Source organism: Xyrauchen texanus, chromosome 36 (assembly GCF_025860055.1).
Source record: "Xyrauchen texanus isolate HMW12.3.18 chromosome 36, RBS_HiC_50CHRs, whole genome shotgun sequence".
NCBI classification, from domain to species: domain Eukaryota; kingdom Metazoa; phylum Chordata; class Actinopteri; order Cypriniformes; family Catostomidae; genus Xyrauchen; species Xyrauchen texanus.
The window spans coordinates 19,396,741-19,415,490 of NC_068311.1; the positions used below are offsets into that span (position 1 = coordinate 19,396,741).

Genomic DNA, 18,750 nt, shown 5'->3' on the forward strand with positions numbered 1-18,750 from the left:
AAATACATATACATATTCGTCTCTAGCTTGCTTTTGCTCTACTTTTCTATTTAATTTAATCACTGAGAAGGTTTACCTGCAAACATCACAATCAGCCTCAAGAATGGACACAGAGTAGCCGTGCAACACTTTAGCTTGAGCAGAATATTGCACTACAGATTGCTAAGTTTGTACAAAGGGGAAAGCGAGAGATAGAAATAGCGCACTCGCGTGCATGGTTGCCAGATTGCATAAAATAAATATAACATTAGGCAGACTATTTCCAATTTGTGCAAGTATAAATCTCAAACTGGGGGTGTGCATCTCTTATCTGGCAACCCTGAGCATGTTAAATGCTTGTGGAGACGTGTTAGGTCCCAATGCAAATTAACTGAAATATCCATAAAAAAAATATATATATGTTTTTACGATAAATGAGCCATGGGCCAGATTAAACCATGTGGAGGGCCTGATCTGGCCTGCACGCTGTATGTTGCCCATGTCTACTCTGGGCCATTGGTGGTGTCCTGCCTAAGCTGGTCCACGTGGTCTGTGTCCTTGAGAGTTGCATCCTACCAGTGGCTTTTGACTGGCTTCTCTCTCACAGATGGTATGGGCTCATTACCAATGTGGCAACATTTAACTGACAGCTTCCCCTTAAAGATTGATATGCTCCTGGACTTTATCTTCATCCAGGCCCACTCAATGTTCTCCTGCAGCTTTCTCAGCAGTTGCATGGCGCATGCCTTTGTTGTAGTGAGTGTGGTCATGTCATCCATGTATACCCTGATTGGAGGGAACCACAGGCCAGGTTTTAGATGCTCTCCTCACACCACCCACCATGATGCTCTGATGATGACCTCTATGGCCATCATACCTCCATGGTCTATTCCCTCCTCCTCTGAAGCCTTCCTCCACTGTTACTTTAGCTGCCTTCTCTCCTTGATAAGTGGTTCTCCTGCTGCCTCCTGCACTTGGTTGGGATGGATGGTGTGCTCTTCCTCTTTTCCACAGCTCCAAAGCGTTCGGCTCCGTAGCTGTAGATCAGTTCTCCCATTCTCTCCAGTTCCTTCTCTGCCGTTCCCCCCAGTTGCTCCAAGATTTTTCTGAGGTCTGTGTTGACCATTTCCCACTCCTTTTTCTCACAGGATTTTGGCCACTTGATTAGCGGCTTTTGCTCCTGGATCTTAGTCTCGGTTGCAGGTTGTGGTAGGCTAGGCTCATTGTGCTCTGCTGTGCTCGATTCCTCCTCCTCCTCTGGGACAGGGGGATTGATGTCCTGTGGTCTTCGGTTTTCGACCTGCCGCTGAACTTCACTTGCCTGACTCGACTTGCTTCTTAGGAAGTAGTGGTCGATGCGAGGTCCGCTTAACCAGTTTAAATATAAAAAACCATGGGCAGAGACTTGTAAACGACCTCCGTGGTCGAGTACATGGGCAGAGACTTGGAAACAAAAGCCTTTCTCCTCCTCCTTCAGGAGGCCAAAGTTGGCAGTGCAGGCTCTGGGAAGGACGAGGCTGGCAACGCTGGCTCTGGGACGGACAAGATGAATAACGCTGGCCCTGGGATGGACTAAGCTTTCAGCTAGTTGGCTGTGTGGGCGTGGGCGTTGACTCGTCTGCCATGACGGGGGACGCTGGCTCGTTGACCATGACGTGGAACGCTGGCTCGTTATCCGCCTCACCCACAGTGAAAGTTGAACCACTTATCTGCAGGGCAAAGTCGATATATTGAGCCAGATTGAAGGTGCTCCCCTTGCCAGGCATCCAGGAATGCACTGGCTCATTCAAGCCTGCATGAAAAAAGTGTTTGAGGGAGATCTCATTGAGGCATACTTTGTCTGCCATGATGCAGAACTCTTACACATAGTCTTCTATAGAACGTTTTCCTTGACGTAGACATATTAGTAGATCTGCTGGGTTCATTTTGATATTGTTTTCTGTAACGATGTGCTGGCACTGGCAAGACGATGAAGTGAAGATGAAGAACCCAAGTGCAGTTTATTTACTTACGTGAAATCCAAAACCATAACTATAGACATGAACTAATCTAAACATGAACATGAACATGAACATGAACATGAACATGAACATGAACATGAACATGAACATGAACATGAACATGAACATGAACATGAACATGAACATGAACATGAACATGAACATGAACATGAACATGAACATGAACATGAACTAGACTTAGCAAACAAGGTACATTTACAATACTTGACAAGAGACAATGGCAAACATGAGGGCTTAAATACACAGGCATTGGGTAAAACAATAACAAGAAAACCAATAAACAGACAGAACTATAAACAAGATAACAAGACTAATAACCTTAAACCAATGACAATCTAGAACTGATAAGACAATAAACCAATGAAAACAAGACACATGAACATGGAGGGAAACATTAAATCACATGACAAGGGAACCACATGACATGAAACAGGAACTAGAACTCCAAAATAAAAGACACAAAAACAAAACATGAACAAAAACACATGTTATGAATAGGATCTTACAAAAGCTCATGGGGAACATTATTCATATTTTAGTTGGTTAATTTCACTTGAAATCCCCATGAAGAGAATTAAAGAGACAATGCTTTTGTTCAGTAGGCTGTTACATTTTTCATATTAAACTATTCCATTTATTTATTTCAGTTTCAAGAACAGATGTTTTTTTCTGCAATAGCCAGAGGACTTGCTTGGATCTGCTTGTTAAGGAGTTCAAATGCACTTTTGTAGACAGGATGGATAATCTTTGAATCTTTCTGTTCAAGGGACTGGACACGTAATGTTGGATGCTAATTTTAGCACCCCAGATTCGAATGTGAACTTTCACTATCCTTCATGTTATACATTTCTGTGTGTAATATCAATACTATAACTGGTTTGAGTTGAGTTTCTTATCCCAGGAAGAAGGTAGAAGAGGTAGAAGAGGGACTGATTACCAATGATAAAAACCTTTGCCGGAACACCACAGTATATGTACAGTAAAGCAATAAAACACTAATGGTAAGTTAAGAACATTCAGGCCTGCTGCTCACCTTTGTGTAACCCCATTAAGTTATCTAATTTGAATGACAATGTTAAAAAGACACAACCTGTGACTTTTTGTACAGCTATTGATTTCTAAAACACAAAGAACAAGATTGTCTCAAATAATGTTGGGTTTTCCACGGACAGTCCCAATATGGAAACACCCAGACATACTACAAATACAACCATAATCATTTATGGTTGTATTCATTTAGAGGGCAGCAACCTTAAAATCGAGTATAGATAAGATTTGAAACAGTTTTGAATTCTGAAAAATGTGGCCAGTTTTACTTTTTGAATGAAAATAGGTAGCCTAATAACAGATTAGTTAAAAGACTGTTACACTGAAAGACATTTTTTACAGAGCTTCTGTTAAAATTAGGACCAAAATTAACCATGTTGTCACTTTTATTTTCTCATAAGTTGTTGCATTATATTTGTCTAAAATACCGGAAATCCTTACTACAATATAAAAAGGGTAAACATATCAGGAGGCACAAAAGCAAGTTTTTAGCAGAAAGTTAATTCTTATCAGTAGAGCAGTTATTTTATTTAAAAACGCTTAAAACAACTATGGTGTAGCCTACTTCAAGTCTCATTGCAAGTTGATGTTTTCAAATGAAGAGTTGAAGTGTTTCTAGAACTTGAGAATTTGCTTACATCATATCAATGTATAATTCTATATAATAATGCGCTGTATCAATGGTCAATCTAAAAATAAACCATAAATAAATCTTGCATTTAAACACTAGATCTGTTCATGAAACATAAAGAACCTGCTTTTTTGTTTGTTTGTTTTTTTTTTTACCCTAAATTGGTAAAACACAACAACTTGTGGTAAGAGTTGCTTTTACTTTAACTTTACATTTCTTGTTTCTCCCACACATTACAGTATATGTATTTGTATACACTGATCCATGTTGAAATAAAAAATATATATATTTTCCTTATTATTTCCATCTTTGAGGTCTTGTTCCATAGTGGCAGCATAATGACATGTTCTTAAAATGTGAATATCTTTCTTTCAATGTATGCCGAATGATTATTTCAACCTTAACTAGTTAAAATATTTCATAATAATCTTTCTAAAATTCAGTGATTTATGGCAGGTTTACCATTGGATTCTGTGGTATGAATACTTCTTTTTCATTACTGTTGTTTTTCCCCCTTTTCAGTCTGAGGTTAGTGAAGTTACATATGGCATGATTTGTTGCTGACTTGGGAAGTTCCCAAACCGATTAGATTGATTTAATAGAAAAGGCAGATGTTTATTCAATTATAAACGCAATTAAAATAAAAAAGCACTTTATTATTAATCCCCAACATTTTAAAATCTGGGTAGCTCTGTAGTGTTGTTAACTGCTATTTAATCATCTTAATTACTTTAAATGTATCAATATGTAACTGTAAGCTTTGTTTACAATCAGAAATTAATTAGGCACTCAAAGAACAATTAATTTAGTTGACTGAGAAAATATAATTTTTTATCAAGCTGAACAGCACATGAGCTGATCCAGACAAAATATGACCACAGTTAGTAGGGTCTCTGCACTGAAAAAATGGGAAAACTCAGGTTGTCCAATTTACTAGAATTTGCAGTTCCCTGCATGCTTTGCATGGAACTTGATGTGGAGAATTAAGTGTTAGTTGCATTATACATTTTTGACCAAGATAAGGAAAGGGGGAGACTTAACAGTGTATAATGTTATTATTTTAGAATTTAGTACCCATTCTCTTTCACTGGGTTACCATTGTGGTGGACAGAGGAGCTTTTGCTAGGTTGGTGAAGGGAACACAAAGAACTGCCAGCTAACTTTATATTATCCAAAACTGAGGAAATAAATCATGTTAGGGATACATCTAAAATCACTTTGAGGTTACTCAATTGGGTCATTTTAAAGAGTTTTCCATTATGTTGAAATTATGTGAACATATTATGTTTCCTGACAAAACATTAATGAGCTTAACCAAGTGGAACAAATATGTTCATGTAACTTCATTGATTAATGTGGACTAAATCATATAAATTCAAAGCATTTTTTGCAGTGTGTTTTGGTATTGCATAAGCACCATGTGACCCAAAAAGATCTCTTTATAAGACAGTCTTGGCAGCAGAGGGAGTCAAGCCTCACAAGAACAGCTCTTGAAATTGTACTCATCTTTAACTCAACAAGCAGACCAGCATGTCTGCCTTAACTCATCTCAACAGAAGCAGTCCTGGTAAGACACAGTTTACATAGTGGACTACGTATTGGACAGAATTGTTGTGTTGTAGCCTATTTGTGTAATTTGTAGAATCTGAAATTCTTTGAATCACCCCTATAGGCTGGAAGAATACAAATTATAAATATCAAAATTTCAAAGATGTGCATGGTCTTCCATGCATTGAGAAGCTGGTGCATTCTGTGGATGAAACACCAGAGCCCATCGCAACCAAAATTACTGGTAATATTCCCTTGTGGATCAAAGGCAATTTCCTCAGGAATGGACCTGGAAAGTTTGAGATTGGAAGAAGCAGGTGAGTAGCATGTGTTCCTCCATAGCCTTACAAATGTATACTAATTGACTTGTTTCATGTGATGTCACTGTATGACCACAACGCCATGTTTGTGGCCAAAGTGTGCTGCACTGTCCGATGCGACAAAAGTCCAACTTTTTTTTTCTATTTATACATTTTGAAAAAATGACAAAGCTTCAAGTAGCGTTGAATGGGAAGAACAGTGACGACACACTTATTTATTCAGATATGTCACTTATCTTTACACGTGTCAATTATATTTATTTGCCTACATAATAGTCAGATTTAAACTGGTAATGCACATAGGACGATGTTAAATTCGTAACACCCACTGTATGTAGGTCTGGGTGTTATGTTACCGTTTTGAAGGCCTCTGTCATAATTTTATAATTTTGAAATAAATAAGTAGCACTATAATGTCAATATACAGTCCTATATTTAATGTGTATATAGTAATTTTAGTCAATAAGCAACACTTCATAAGATTATGACGTGCAAACTTTATTCACACTTACAGATTACAATGTAAACATATTCATATACTCTAATATGCCTTAGTTGCTTTCTGAGTATTCTTCAAAAGCAGCCCATACAGATGGGCAGTGCTGGGCAGATTACTTCTGAATTGTAATCGGGTATTGGTTACAAATTACATGACAATAATTGCAATCATTAACTTAATCTCGCAGATTACATTTTTGGGGTAATTTGATATGATTACTTTTGGATTATTTCCAATTTAACTCTTTTATTTGACGTCATTTGCATTTCTTATCGAAGTTTCTAGAATGGACAAGTTTCCGGGGCATTACACAAACATGGTCATGTAATTTGCCATTTTACAAACGCCACCTTGTGTGTGTATTTGGGAATCAGCATCACAAAAATGGCATCAAAGTTATCGCTAAAGCAAAAGTGCATTTTGAAGCTGAATACAAAAGCAATTCACGAAACCAATTTTTGTTTTTGCCGCTAATGCAATTGCAATTACATTGTGAATATGAAATTACGTGTATTTAGGCATTTTGATGTGCTTGATGTGCAAAACCCTTCCAAACACAGTGACACATATTACACATATATAATTGAGTGAAAATTCAAATAATACTTAAAATGTGTTAAGAAAGTTAAGAAAACATGCAAACATTGTCACGGTTTTTAAATCCTATGTCTCTTCCTTGTGTCGTGCTTTGTTTATTACATGTGTGTGTGTGCGTGGATGTGTGGGCGTGACGACTCGTTACCGTGATCAGCGATCAGCTGCAATCACTCCTCTTCACCAGCTGTAACTCATTCCATTTCCCTTTAAATACTCACCACTTTCTCATCTCCTTTGTCAGATCGTTTGTTTGTGATGTACGGTGTTGTTGATCCCTCTGAGTTCCAGTCCAGTTCCTTCGTTGTCCCTGTTTCGTGTTCAGTTGGCCGTTATCTGGATTCGTCGTGTTTGTTCAGCACTCCTCATCACTTCTCTCACCTCATTCATCTGACCATTGGAGCCCCTGCGTCACTAGCCCTTCACCCTGGACATTTTCCCAATTTTCACATTTACTGTTAATAAACAGAGTGTCACTTGCAACTTGCTTCCTAGCTTCATTCGTGACAGAACGATCTGACCACAAGATGGAAGCAGCGAGTAACAGTTCAGAGAGTCTGGAGGAATTCGTGAACAACAGCAGACTTCGTATGGAGAAGCAAGAGAAGAATCTCAATAACTCAGCTCGCGCTGTTCAGGCTTTAGTGGCGCAGGTGTCCGGACTCACTCAGCAAATCCAACTTCTGCGAGCTCCCACTGCACAGCCCGCACCGCCGATTCCTCAACCACCACCAGCGGTCCCCTCCCAGTCGGAGCCCCGCCTACCAGTTCCAGAGTCATATTCAGGTGAACCCAGTTTTTGTCGAGCTTTTCTAACACGATGCTCAATGCATTTTTCTCTCCATCCCAGAACATTCTGTGATGAGAGAACCAAGGTCGCCTTTGACCTGACACTACTTACTGGGAGAGCGGCACTATGGGGAACGGCGGTGTGGGAGAACCAGGACGAATGCTGCACCTCGTTCCAAGCGCTCTCCGCGGAGATGAAGTGGGTTTTTGACCGTGCTGTTTCCGGTAGAGAAGCAGCCAGAGTGCTGGCCGACTTGCGTCAGGGAGAGAGATCCGTATCGGACTTTTCTATCGAGTTCCGGACCCTAGCGGCGGAGAGTCAATGGAACGAGTAGGCGCAGTGGGACATGTTCCTGCATGGGCTGGCTGACCGCGTCCAAATGGAGATATGCGCCATGGATCTTCCCACCAAGCTCAACGACTTGATCGCCTTGGCGTTAAGAGTGGACGCAAGGCTGTCCAGAGTGGAACGGCGAGTACAGACCAAATCCTTTGGGAGGATTTGGAGGCCAATGTTCTGGAGGCGGGGACGCGTTCAGCCCCGTCTGTGATCCTGAGCCCATGCAGGTGGGTCGAGCCCGGCTTTCCCGGGAGGAGAAGGAAAGGCGGAGATCCCAGGGCCTTTGCATGTACTGTGGAGGAGCTGGACATTTCGTCTACAACTGTCCTTTCCTAGGGTACATCGTGTCGGTTGAGGGAATGCGCATGGATCCTGAGAAGATTAAGGCTGTGGTGAATTGGCCAAGCCCAGAGTCCCGTAAGGCCCTACTGAGATTTCTGGGGTTCGCCAATTTCTACCGGCGTTTCATTTCGCAATTTCAGTCAACTAGCCACGCCTCTGACCGCCTTGACCTCTCCCAGAACAACGTTCAGGTGGTCAGACGCAGCTGAGGCTGCGTTTGCCAAACTAAAAGGCTGCTTCGTTTCAGCCCCCATCCTGATAACCCCTGATCCGTCACGTCAGTTCGTGGTGGAAGTCGATGCGTCAGAGGTGGGGGTAGGCGCAGTGTTATCTCAGCGTTCTCCTTCAGACGACAAGATACATCCTTGCGTGTTTTTTTCTCATCGCTTGTCCTCGGCCGAACGTAATTATGACATTGGTAACAGAGAGTTGTTGGCAGTCAAGTTAGCATTGGAGGAATGGCGCCACTGGTTGGAGGGTTCGGGGGTACCTTTTATCGTCTGGACCGATCACAAGAACTTGGAATACATTCGCACAGCTAAAAGATTAAACTCCAGGCAGGCTCGGTGGGCTCTTTTTTTCGGTCGTTTTGATTTTACACTCTCGTACCGCCTGGGTTCCAAGAACATCAAACCCTATTCTTTATCACGTATTTTTGATCGCTCCAACGCCCGTCCACTCCCGAGTGCATTTTACCAGAGACGCTATTCATCTCTACACTCACATGGGAGATCGAATCGAAGGTCAAGACGGCCTTAGAAGGGGTAACGCCCCCGGCTTGGTGCCCACCGAATCGTTTGTTTGTGCCGGAGGGGTTACGGTCCAGCGTTATTCAGTGGGGACATTGTTCTAATGTGGCTTGTCATCCGGGAGTTAATCGAACTAAGTTTTTAGTCAAGCAACGATTCTAGTGGCCTCTGATGGCTCGTGACGTTCACAGTTTTGTTTTGGCTTGCTCAGTCTGTGCCACTGGTAAGAGTTCCAATCGACCCCCAGACGGGTTACTTCAACCGCTGCCGGTGCCGTCGAGACCCTGGTCCCATATCGCTCTAGATTTTATTACCGCCCTCCCACCCTCCCAGGGGCACACGTTTTAACCGTGGTGGACCGGTTCTCGAAGGCGGCCCACTTCATTCCCTTGCCCAAATTACCCTCAGCCAAGGAGACAGCGGTGATTGTCATTAACCACATCTTTCGGTTACATGGCCTCCCGACAGATGTGGTCTCTGACAGAGGACCCCAATTTGTGTCCAAATTTTGGCGAGAATTTTGTAAATTACTGGGAGCGACTGTCAGTCTGTCCTCAGGGTTTCATCCCCAGAGCAATGGTCAATCTGAGCGAGCCAACCAGGACTTGGAGAGAACGTTACGATGTTTGGTATCCAAGAATCCTTCCTCGTGGAGTCAGCAACTGTCTATGGTTGAGTACGCCCACAACACGTTACCAGTATCATCCACGGGCCTATCTCCATTTGAGTGTAGTGTAGGTTACCAGCCACCAATTTTTCCTAGTCTGGAATCCGAGGTCGCGGTCCCCTCCGCTCACGCCTTCGTCCAGAGGTGTCACCGCACTTGGACTAAGGCCCGTGAGACTCTACTCCAAGTGGGGTCGCGCACCAAGGCCAAAGCCGATCGCCACCGGTCTAGGCCTCCCGTATACGTTGCTGGCCAAAAAGTGTGGCTTTCTACTAAGAACATTCCTCTCCACTCCGTATCTAATAAACTTGCACCCAAATTCATTGGCCTGTTCACTGTCACCAAGATTGTTAGTCCGGTGGCAGTCCGCCCCAACCTTCCTCCGGCGTACAGGATAATTCACCCCGTCTTTCATGTATCCAAAATAAAACCCGTTTTTATTTCCGCATTAATCCGCCGGTTCCGGTTCCCCCCCCTGCCGCGACTCGTAGATGGGGAACCTACTTATTCGGTCAATCGTATTCTGGACTCAAGACGGAGGGGACGCGGATTTCAGTACCTGGTGGACTGGGAAGGTTACGGTCCGGAGGAGAGAAGTTGGGTACCGGCCAGAGACATTCTGGATCACTCCCTTATCGATAACTACAATCGGCAGGTAAGGGAGCCTGGGAATGCCAGGAGGCATTCCTGGGGGGTACTGTCACGGTTTTTAAATCCTATGTTTCTTCCTTGTGTCGTGCTTTGTTTATTACATGTGTGTGTGTGCGTGGATGTGTGGGCGTGACGACTCGTTACCGTGATCAGCGATCAGCTGCAATCACTCCTCTTCACCAGCTGTAACTCATTACATTTCCCTTTAAATACTCACCACTTTCTCATCTCCTTTGTCAGATCGTTTGTTTGTGATGTCCGGTGTTGTTGATCCCTCTGAGTTCCAGTCCAGTTCCTTCGTTGTCCCTGTTTCGTGTTCAGTTGGCCGTTATCTGGATTCGTCGTGTTTGTTCAGCACTCCTCATCACTTCTCTCACCTCATTCATCTGACCATTGGAGCCCCTGCTTCACTAGCCCTTCACCCTGGACTTTTTCCAAATTTTCACATTTACTGTTAATAAACAGAGTGTCACTTGCAACTTGCTTCCTAGCTTCATTCGTGACAAACATATCTTCAAATGCTTCTTTAAATTTAATCTTGAATCCTTTGTAGTTGACAGGATATGTACCTTTGGAAGGCAGAGTTTACATTGCACAATGATGTTTTTCCAATTACAAGTACTTGATTTTGTATTCTGATTATGTAATCCAAATTACATGTAATCAGATACTACCCATCACTGCAGATGGTGTAACAAATGAGATTGACAAACAGACCCAAGAGCAGAGGAACATCTTAAAGAATTTATTAACAGTAATAATGAGCAGTCAATGGGTTGAGGAATGTAGAATATCCCGACACCGGCAGCGGGAAGCGATCTCTAATGGCGTGTGCGTCATAGTTGCGCAAGGGGCAATCCATGAACAGTGTGTTCGTAGGATGTGTGTGTGCATTGTGGAAGTCAGGAACAGATTCGTAGAATCCTCCGTTGAAGCTTAGTGAGATGCCGAAGAACGCCCAGCAGAGACAAGCAAACTTTACTCCTGTCACACGGGCAGAGGTGAGGTATCCTCCATGGAAGACCAGCTGGAACACAGCAATACTGGAAGGCAACGACACACCTGACACAGCAACAAACAGATACATGAGACAGGACTAATTAGGCAGAGAGAGAGAGGTTAGTACTCAACATCAAACAACAATCTAGCAAGAATACTGAGAACACAATGGGCTTAAGAAGGGATTGAATTAGGGGAGAACAGGTGTTGCTCGGCACACTATTCAGTGGCATGATCAGCGTTCCCCCATAATCAATGTTCTCATGCATGCCTCACCAGCGTACGATAAATCATCAAATCAAGTCAATTTGGCAATATTTGTGATGATTTCAGACCTGTATACACTTTTCCTTGGACATTGCATGGACATTTTTTTTCTTCATTAATACCAATACTGGGTGTTTTTCCATTTATCGGGATTGCTTCCTGCCGCTGATGGTCACAAAAGGAATGTTCAGGGTTTAAAACAAGTTAAGGTCAATCGACAGCATTTCTGGCATAATGGTGATTCCCACAAAAATTATTGAAAAATTTGACTCGTCCCTTCTTTTCTTAAAATAAAAAGCAAAAATCGAGGTTACAGTGTGGCACAATGGAAGTGAATGTGGCTTATTTTTTGAGGGTTTAAAAGGTAGAAATGTGAAGCTTATAATTTTACAGTACAAAAGCACTTACATTCATCCTTCTGTTAAAATGCATCTATTTTTTGACCTGTAAAGTTGTTTAAATCATACATTTTACATTGGTTTAGGGTTTGTTGACATTACATTGTCACTAACTTGTCACTAACACTAACTTTAAATGGAAAAGGTTTGTTAGCGATTTTATCACACTAAAATCATGTTTACAAGCATATTGTTTACATCGTTTGTCTATACTTTTGAAATAGTGAGTAATTGAACATTTACGGATTGGCCCCATTCACTTCCATTGCAAGTACTTCACTGGAACCCCGATGTTTGCTTTTTTAAAGAAAAGGTGGGGCAAATCAAAATGTTTTTTTTTTTTTTTGTGGTAATCAATATTATGACACAAATGCTGTCGAATGAGTTGATATATTCCTATATGGAATATAGGAATAGGAATTGAGCAATTGTGATTGAAAGAGGGAATCATCAGAGGAAAATAAATTAGCAATTGCGTTTGCCCCAAAGCTTCAACCACTGGTTTGATGGCATGGCACTTCTGCATCAGTTCCGAATTGAGGATGGAAAAGTGACATACATGAGCCGCTTCCTGAACAGTGATTCCTACAGGGAAAACACTGAGCATAACCGCATTGTGGTGTCTGAATTTGGCACGGTTGCAATGCCAGACCCCAGCAAGAACTTCTTCCAGCGCTTCCTCTCCCGCTTTGAGCTACCAAGTGAGTGTAAAATCTTTGGTTCTGATTAAATTGGTCTAAATATGTTCTGATAAGCAAACTTAGTATCTTTCTCTTCCTACAAAGAGCCAACTGACAACGCAAATGTTAGCTTTGTCCAGTATAAAGGAGACTATTATGTCAGCACAGAGACAAACTTCATGCACAAAATAGACCCAAAGACACTTGAAACAAAAGAAAAGGTATGGACAAATGATGTATTAATAATTTAAAAATAAGATTTTATGGAGAATATACCAACTGAAATGGTATAATATATAGTGAAAATCATTGTTTGTAGGTGGACTGGAGTAAATTCATTGCTGTTAATGGAGCCACAGCTCACCCCCATGTAGATCCTGATGGAACCACATACAACATGGGCAACTCTTACACTCCTGTTAGCATTTACCTGTGAATCGTCCTCACTAAAAAAAAATACAAATATTGGTAGTGTTTAAAAGTAAACTTAATATTTGAACTCTCAATTTTATTCTCAGGTGCCTTCTAAATATTATAAAAGTGCCCCCAAAGAAGGAAAATGCAGAAGATACCTTGGAAGGAGCCACAGTTTTTTGCTCTATCCCATCTGAGGACAAGTCCAAACCATCCTACTATCATAGCTTTGGTAAGTAAACAGTGCTCAAATCCTGTCACTGGTTAATATATTTGTTCTTGAACAATTTTTAAAACAAATTGGCAACCAAGAATTTATATTGTTATTGCAGCCATGTCAGAGAACTATGTGGTATTCATTGAGCAGCCAATCAAAATGGACCTCTTGAAGATTGTTACAGGCAAACTGTGTGGAAAAGGAATTAGTGATGGTGTATATTGGGACCCCAAACACAACACGGCTTTTCACGTAATCAATAAGCACACAGGAAAGGTCAAATCTGCAGACTGGTTTTGTTGTGTGAACCTGTCCAACTACCCTAAGACATTAGGGTAGTTGGACATTTAAACTTAAATGCAAGTTTAGCTTAATTGAGAGCATTTGTGGCATAATGCTTCTTATGACAAAAATAAACATCTGGGTTCCAGTGAGGCACTTACAATGGAAGTGTTACAATTGAAGAAGGGGAAAACAGACAGACGAAAGGGGGCACAAGGGACACAGAGACAGTCCAAGGAGGCACAAGGGACAATTAGGCAGTCCATGGGGGCAAAAGGGGCAATTAGGCAGTCCATGGGGGCACAAGGGGCGAACAGGCAGACCAGGGAGGCCGAGAGGGCAGGCAGGCAGTCTATTGGGGTGTGAGACGGGGCCAGGGTCAGGTGGCCTGGGGAGCCTCCACCGGGTAGGAACAGGTTTAGGAGGCCAGGGAGGTGGCCACAAGGCAAGGACCGGTTCAGGAGGTCTGGGAGGTGGCCACAGGACAGGGACAGGTTTAGGTGGCCTAGGAGGTGGCCATTGGGCAAGGGCTGGTTCAGGGGGCCTGGGAGGAGGAGTGGCCACTAGGGGAGCTGGCGTAGCCAAGGAGGACTTCTGAGGTGGAGCAGTCGAAGGCTTGGGTGGCGGCGCCGAAGGAGGCATAGGCAAGGCCGCAGGAGACCCTGGGGGCGGAGCAGAGGCAGGCAGAGCCGTGGGAGACACTGTGGGCGGAGCAGAGGCAGGCCGAGCCGTGGCAGACTCAGGTGGTAAGGCCTTGGGTGGACCAGGAGGCGGAACCGTGGTGGGCGGAGCCAAGGGCCTCTAGAGGCGGAGCCCTAGAAGGCTCTGGAAGCGGAGCTGTGGAAGGCTCGGGGGGCTTGAGAGGCGGAGCCCTGGAAGGCTCGGGGGGCAGAGGTCTGAGTGGCTCGAGAAGCTTGAGAGGCGGAGCCCTGGAAGGCTCGAGATGCTTGAGAGGCGGAGCCCTGGGAGGCTCGAGATGCTTGAGAGGCGGAGCCCTGGGAGGCTCGAGATGCTTGAGAGGCGGAGCCCTGGGAGACTGGAGAGACTTGAGAGGCGGAGCCCTGGGAGGCTAGGGAGGAGGATCCCTGGAAGACTCAAGAGACTTGAGAGGCGGAGCCCTGGGAGGCTCAGGAGGCGGAGCCCTAGAAGGCTCGAGGGGCGCTGGCTCTGAGACGGTCATGGCTACTGGCGCTGGCTCTTGGACGGTCATAGCTACTGGCACTGGCTCAGGGACGGTCGAGGCTACAGGCGCTGGGTCACTGCTGGCGGTGGCGACAGGTGCTGGCTCACTGACATCGGGGGCTAATGGCTCTGGCTGGTTGACCGTGGGTGACGCGGGCTCTGGCTCGCTGACCGGGGCAGAGGAGGGCTCAGGCTCGTTGACCGGGGCTGACGAGGGCTCAGGCTCGTTGACTGGGGCTGACGAGGGCGCAGGCTCGCTCACCGTGGCTGGCGTGGGCGCAGGCTCGCTCACCGTGGCAGGCGTGGCCGCAGGCTCGCTCACCGTGGCAGGCGTGGCCGCAGGCTCGCTCACCGTGGCAGGCGTGGGCGCAGGCTCGCTCACCGTGGCAGGCGTGGGCGCAGGCTCGCAGACCGGGGCAGGCGTGGGCGCAGGCTCGCAGACCGGGGCAGGCGTGGGCGCAGGCTCGCAGACCGGGGCAGGCGTGGGCTCTGGCTCGCAGACCGGGGCAGGCGTGGGCTCTGGCTCGCAGACCGGGGCAGGCGTGGGCCGGGAGGCGGAAGCCCGTCTTCTCTTCCTCCTCCGGGCAGACAAAGTGGACCGCGCTGGCTCATGGAAGGCGACTGGCGTGGGGGCGAGCTCGCTGACAGATGGAGCTGGCGTGACAGGAAGCGCCACGGGTGACTGGAGAGTCACCACTGAGGGAGGAGTGGTAGGGTCCTCCTCAGCGACGCCCACGGTTAACGGCGAACCGCAGACCCGCAAAGTCACCTCAATGAAGCTGCAAAGAGTCCACTCTTGCGTTGCCGGTGGCAACCGCTCCCTCAGTGGGGCGATTAGTATTGCCCCTGAAGAAGACCACCAGGGCAGAGTCCGGGAAGTCAGAGACGTTTGCCAGGTCAAGAAAGTCGCCAATGTGGTCCTCAACCGGTTGGTCCCCTTGTTTTAGACTGAGCAGCCGGAAGTTTGCTTGTTGGACCGCTGGATCCATAGTTTGGGTCGATCGTTCTGTTATTGAAAAAGCGAATACAAGAGGGCTGGATCCAGGTGTGGCTAGTGTTTTAATGAAACTATAAATGAATACAAATGACAGGTAGACACTGCAACAAAACAACCATCCACAATGGGAAACTGAAATCTAAACAAGAGTAAACATGAACACGAATGAGGCACAGGGTCAGAACACGAATGAGGCACAGGGTCAGAACACGAATGAGGCACAGGGTCAGAACACGAATGAGGCACAGGGTCAGAACACGAATGAGGCACAGGGTCAGAACAGAATGAGGCACAGGGTCAGAACACATACAGGAACAGGCATTACATCTACATATAATGATCGACAGTCACTAAACAAAGAACCAGGGTTTATATACACAGACACAATGAAGACTGAACGAGACACAGGTGAGAACAATGATGAGTGCAGGCAGTGAGGGAGGCCGGGAATTGTGGGAATTGTAGTTTTTAAACAAGGACAGTGAAACACGGGGCGGACAACAAGGAAAACGTGACATGGAGCGTGATCAGTGACGGGTGAAACAGAAAACACGGAGCAGACAACACGGGATCGTAACAGGAAGTGAATGGGGCCAATCCTAAACATTAAAATACCCACTGTTTCAAAAGTATAGCCACAAGATATACACAAAATGCATGTTAACATGATTTTAGTGTGAAAACATCATTTACTAACCTTTTCTGCTTAACGTTATAGCCAATTTTACAACTTTGACTTGACAACAAAATGCTGTAAACCCTGTAATCCCAGTAAACAATGATTAAAAGAACTTTACTGCTCAAATAATACACAAGTTTTAACAGAAGAATTAATGTAAGTGCTTTTTTAAAATTATAAGCTTTACATTTCTGTCTTTAAACCCTCCAAAAATTGGCACCATTCATTTCCATTGTAAGTGCCTCACTGTAACCTTGAGGTTTTTTTTCTTTTCTTTTTAAAGAAAAACAGGGACGAAAACAATTTTTATGGTAATCGACATTATGCTACAAATGCTGTTGATTTATCTTAACTTGCATTAAACCCAGAATACTCCTTAAAGTGTTCACCCCAACAGGAAAATTCTCTCATAATTTTCTCATCCTCATCAAGATGTGTATGACTTTCTTCTAAAAATCATAATTTGTGTTCTGCAGAAGAATATCTCAGCTCTGTAGACCCATACAATGCAAGTGAATGGTGACCAGAAATGTGAAGGTCCAAAAAGAAGATGATGTCAGCATAAAAGTAATCCATATGACTCCAGAGGTTTACTCCTTGTATTCTAAAGTGATCCAGTTGATTTTGGGTGAGAAAAGACCAAAATGTCTTTTTCCATGTGCATCTTGCAGCAGTCTCCTTGGTGCTCATGATTTCAAGCTTGATTACACATCTTATAGCTCCAACTAGCACTCTGTGCATGTGTCAAGCACTAGGAAGGGTGAACGAGCTTGAAATCATTATCTTGTTTAGAGACTGCAAAGGCAAGATGTACAGTGAAAAATGGGTTATCACCCAAAACCAAGTGGATCGCTTCAGAAGACATGTATTAAACCACTAGAGTCGTATGGATTACTTTTATGCTGCCTTTATATGCTTTTCGTTCCTTCAAAGTTCTAGCCACCATTCACTTGCATTGAAAAGACCAACAGAGCTGAAATGTTCCTCTAAAAAAATCTTTGTTTGTGTTCAGCAGAAGAAAGAAAGTCAAAAACATCAAGGATGGCATGAGGGTGAGTAAATGATGAGAGAATTTTCATTTTTGGTGAACTTTCCCTTTAATTTCTTGAAAAATATCCAAAGCATGAACGAATAATTCTGTACTTTCTTTTTACTTTGCAGCTGAGCCTCGTCAAATACTATGCAAAGCCTTTCTCAACCTTCCATCAGATAAACTGTTATGAGGAAAACAGCTTCCTGATCATGGACATGTGCTGTTCTGATGATGGCCAGACATTCAACAACTACATGAATCAGAATCTAAAAAAGTCTGGAAATGCTCTAGATGAGGTAATACCTTGAAAAAAATATTGTTCTTCCTGAAAACATCATTTTAAGTGGTTCCATGTAACTGCTGGTTAATTACTTGGTAATTTTACTAGGTGTACAACACCATGTGCAAAGCATTCCCCTGCCGTTTTATCCTACCACTGAATGTGGACAGTGACACACCCTGTGGGCAAAATCTCAACACACGCTTGAACAGCACTGCCACAGCCATTAAGATAGACAAGAACAAGGTTGGTTCATGTGGTTAAACTGAATTCCACTCGAAAAACATCTAATACAAGTTTTTTCATGTACATGCGTATTTGTACAGGTGTTTTGCACACATGAAGATCTTCATGGTGAGGATCTTCATGAGTATGGAGGTCTAGAATTCCCACAAATCAACTATTCAAAGTGTAATACCCGCCCCTATCGTTACTACTATGCATGCGGCTTCGGACACATGGTGGGAAACTCTCTCATTAAAATAGACCTTCAAGGCAAACAAATGAAGGTTAGTTAAGGGTGTAAAGGTTTCTAAGCAGAAATAACGTCAGTACAAAGTCAGTATACCTAATCATCTTATGACTGTCACACAGATGTGGCAACATGCAGGCCTGTATCCTTCAGAACCAATCTTTGTCTCTTCACCTGATGCTGTAGAGGAGGATGATGGGGTCATTCTGTCAGTAGTCATCACCCCTAATCAGGTACAGCATGCTACATTCCTAGGTGGTAAGCAATCAAATTCTTGTTGTCTTTTTCAACAGTTAGTCATATAGGGTCAGACTAATAAGTTATTATCTCTCTAGGACAAGAGCACAATCCTTCTGGTGTTGGATGCAAAAACATTTGAAGAATTGGGTCGTGCTGAAATACCTATCAACATTCCATATGGTTTTCATGGGGCTTTCCAAACTACAAACTGAGGATAATTTTAATAAAAAGTCCTATGGTGAAATTTCCTTGTAAAGACTGAAGAATGTTCTGAGGTGCTTGATATCTATTGGCTTATATAGATTGATATACATTTTACATTTGCTTTAGTGTTCAGTGCTGTCAAAATGTTACATCTTTGGTACTGTAAAAATTTATACTAATGATGCACCGATACCATTTCTTTTCTCTCTTCCAATTCTGATACCTGATC

At 43.7% G+C, this 18,750-nt stretch overlaps 1 protein-coding gene across 1 annotated transcript; it reads left to right on the forward strand.

Moving 5' to 3' along the window:
- Positions 1 to 5,208: 5,208 nt before the first annotated feature.
- Positions 5,209 to 18,529, forward strand: LOC127629512 (carotenoid-cleaving dioxygenase, mitochondrial-like). Its single transcript, XM_052106599.1, has 12 exons — positions 5,209 to 5,245; positions 5,351 to 5,543; positions 12,331 to 12,542; positions 12,627 to 12,742; positions 12,841 to 12,953; positions 13,040 to 13,167; positions 13,268 to 13,428; positions 17,454 to 17,621; positions 17,714 to 17,851; positions 17,932 to 18,114; positions 18,200 to 18,310; positions 18,413 to 18,529. The coding sequence occupies exons 1-12, from the start codon at positions 5,209 to 5,211 to the stop codon at positions 18,527 to 18,529; spliced, it is 1,677 nt and encodes a 558-aa protein (XP_051962559.1).
- Positions 18,530 to 18,750: the final 221 nt, after the last annotated feature.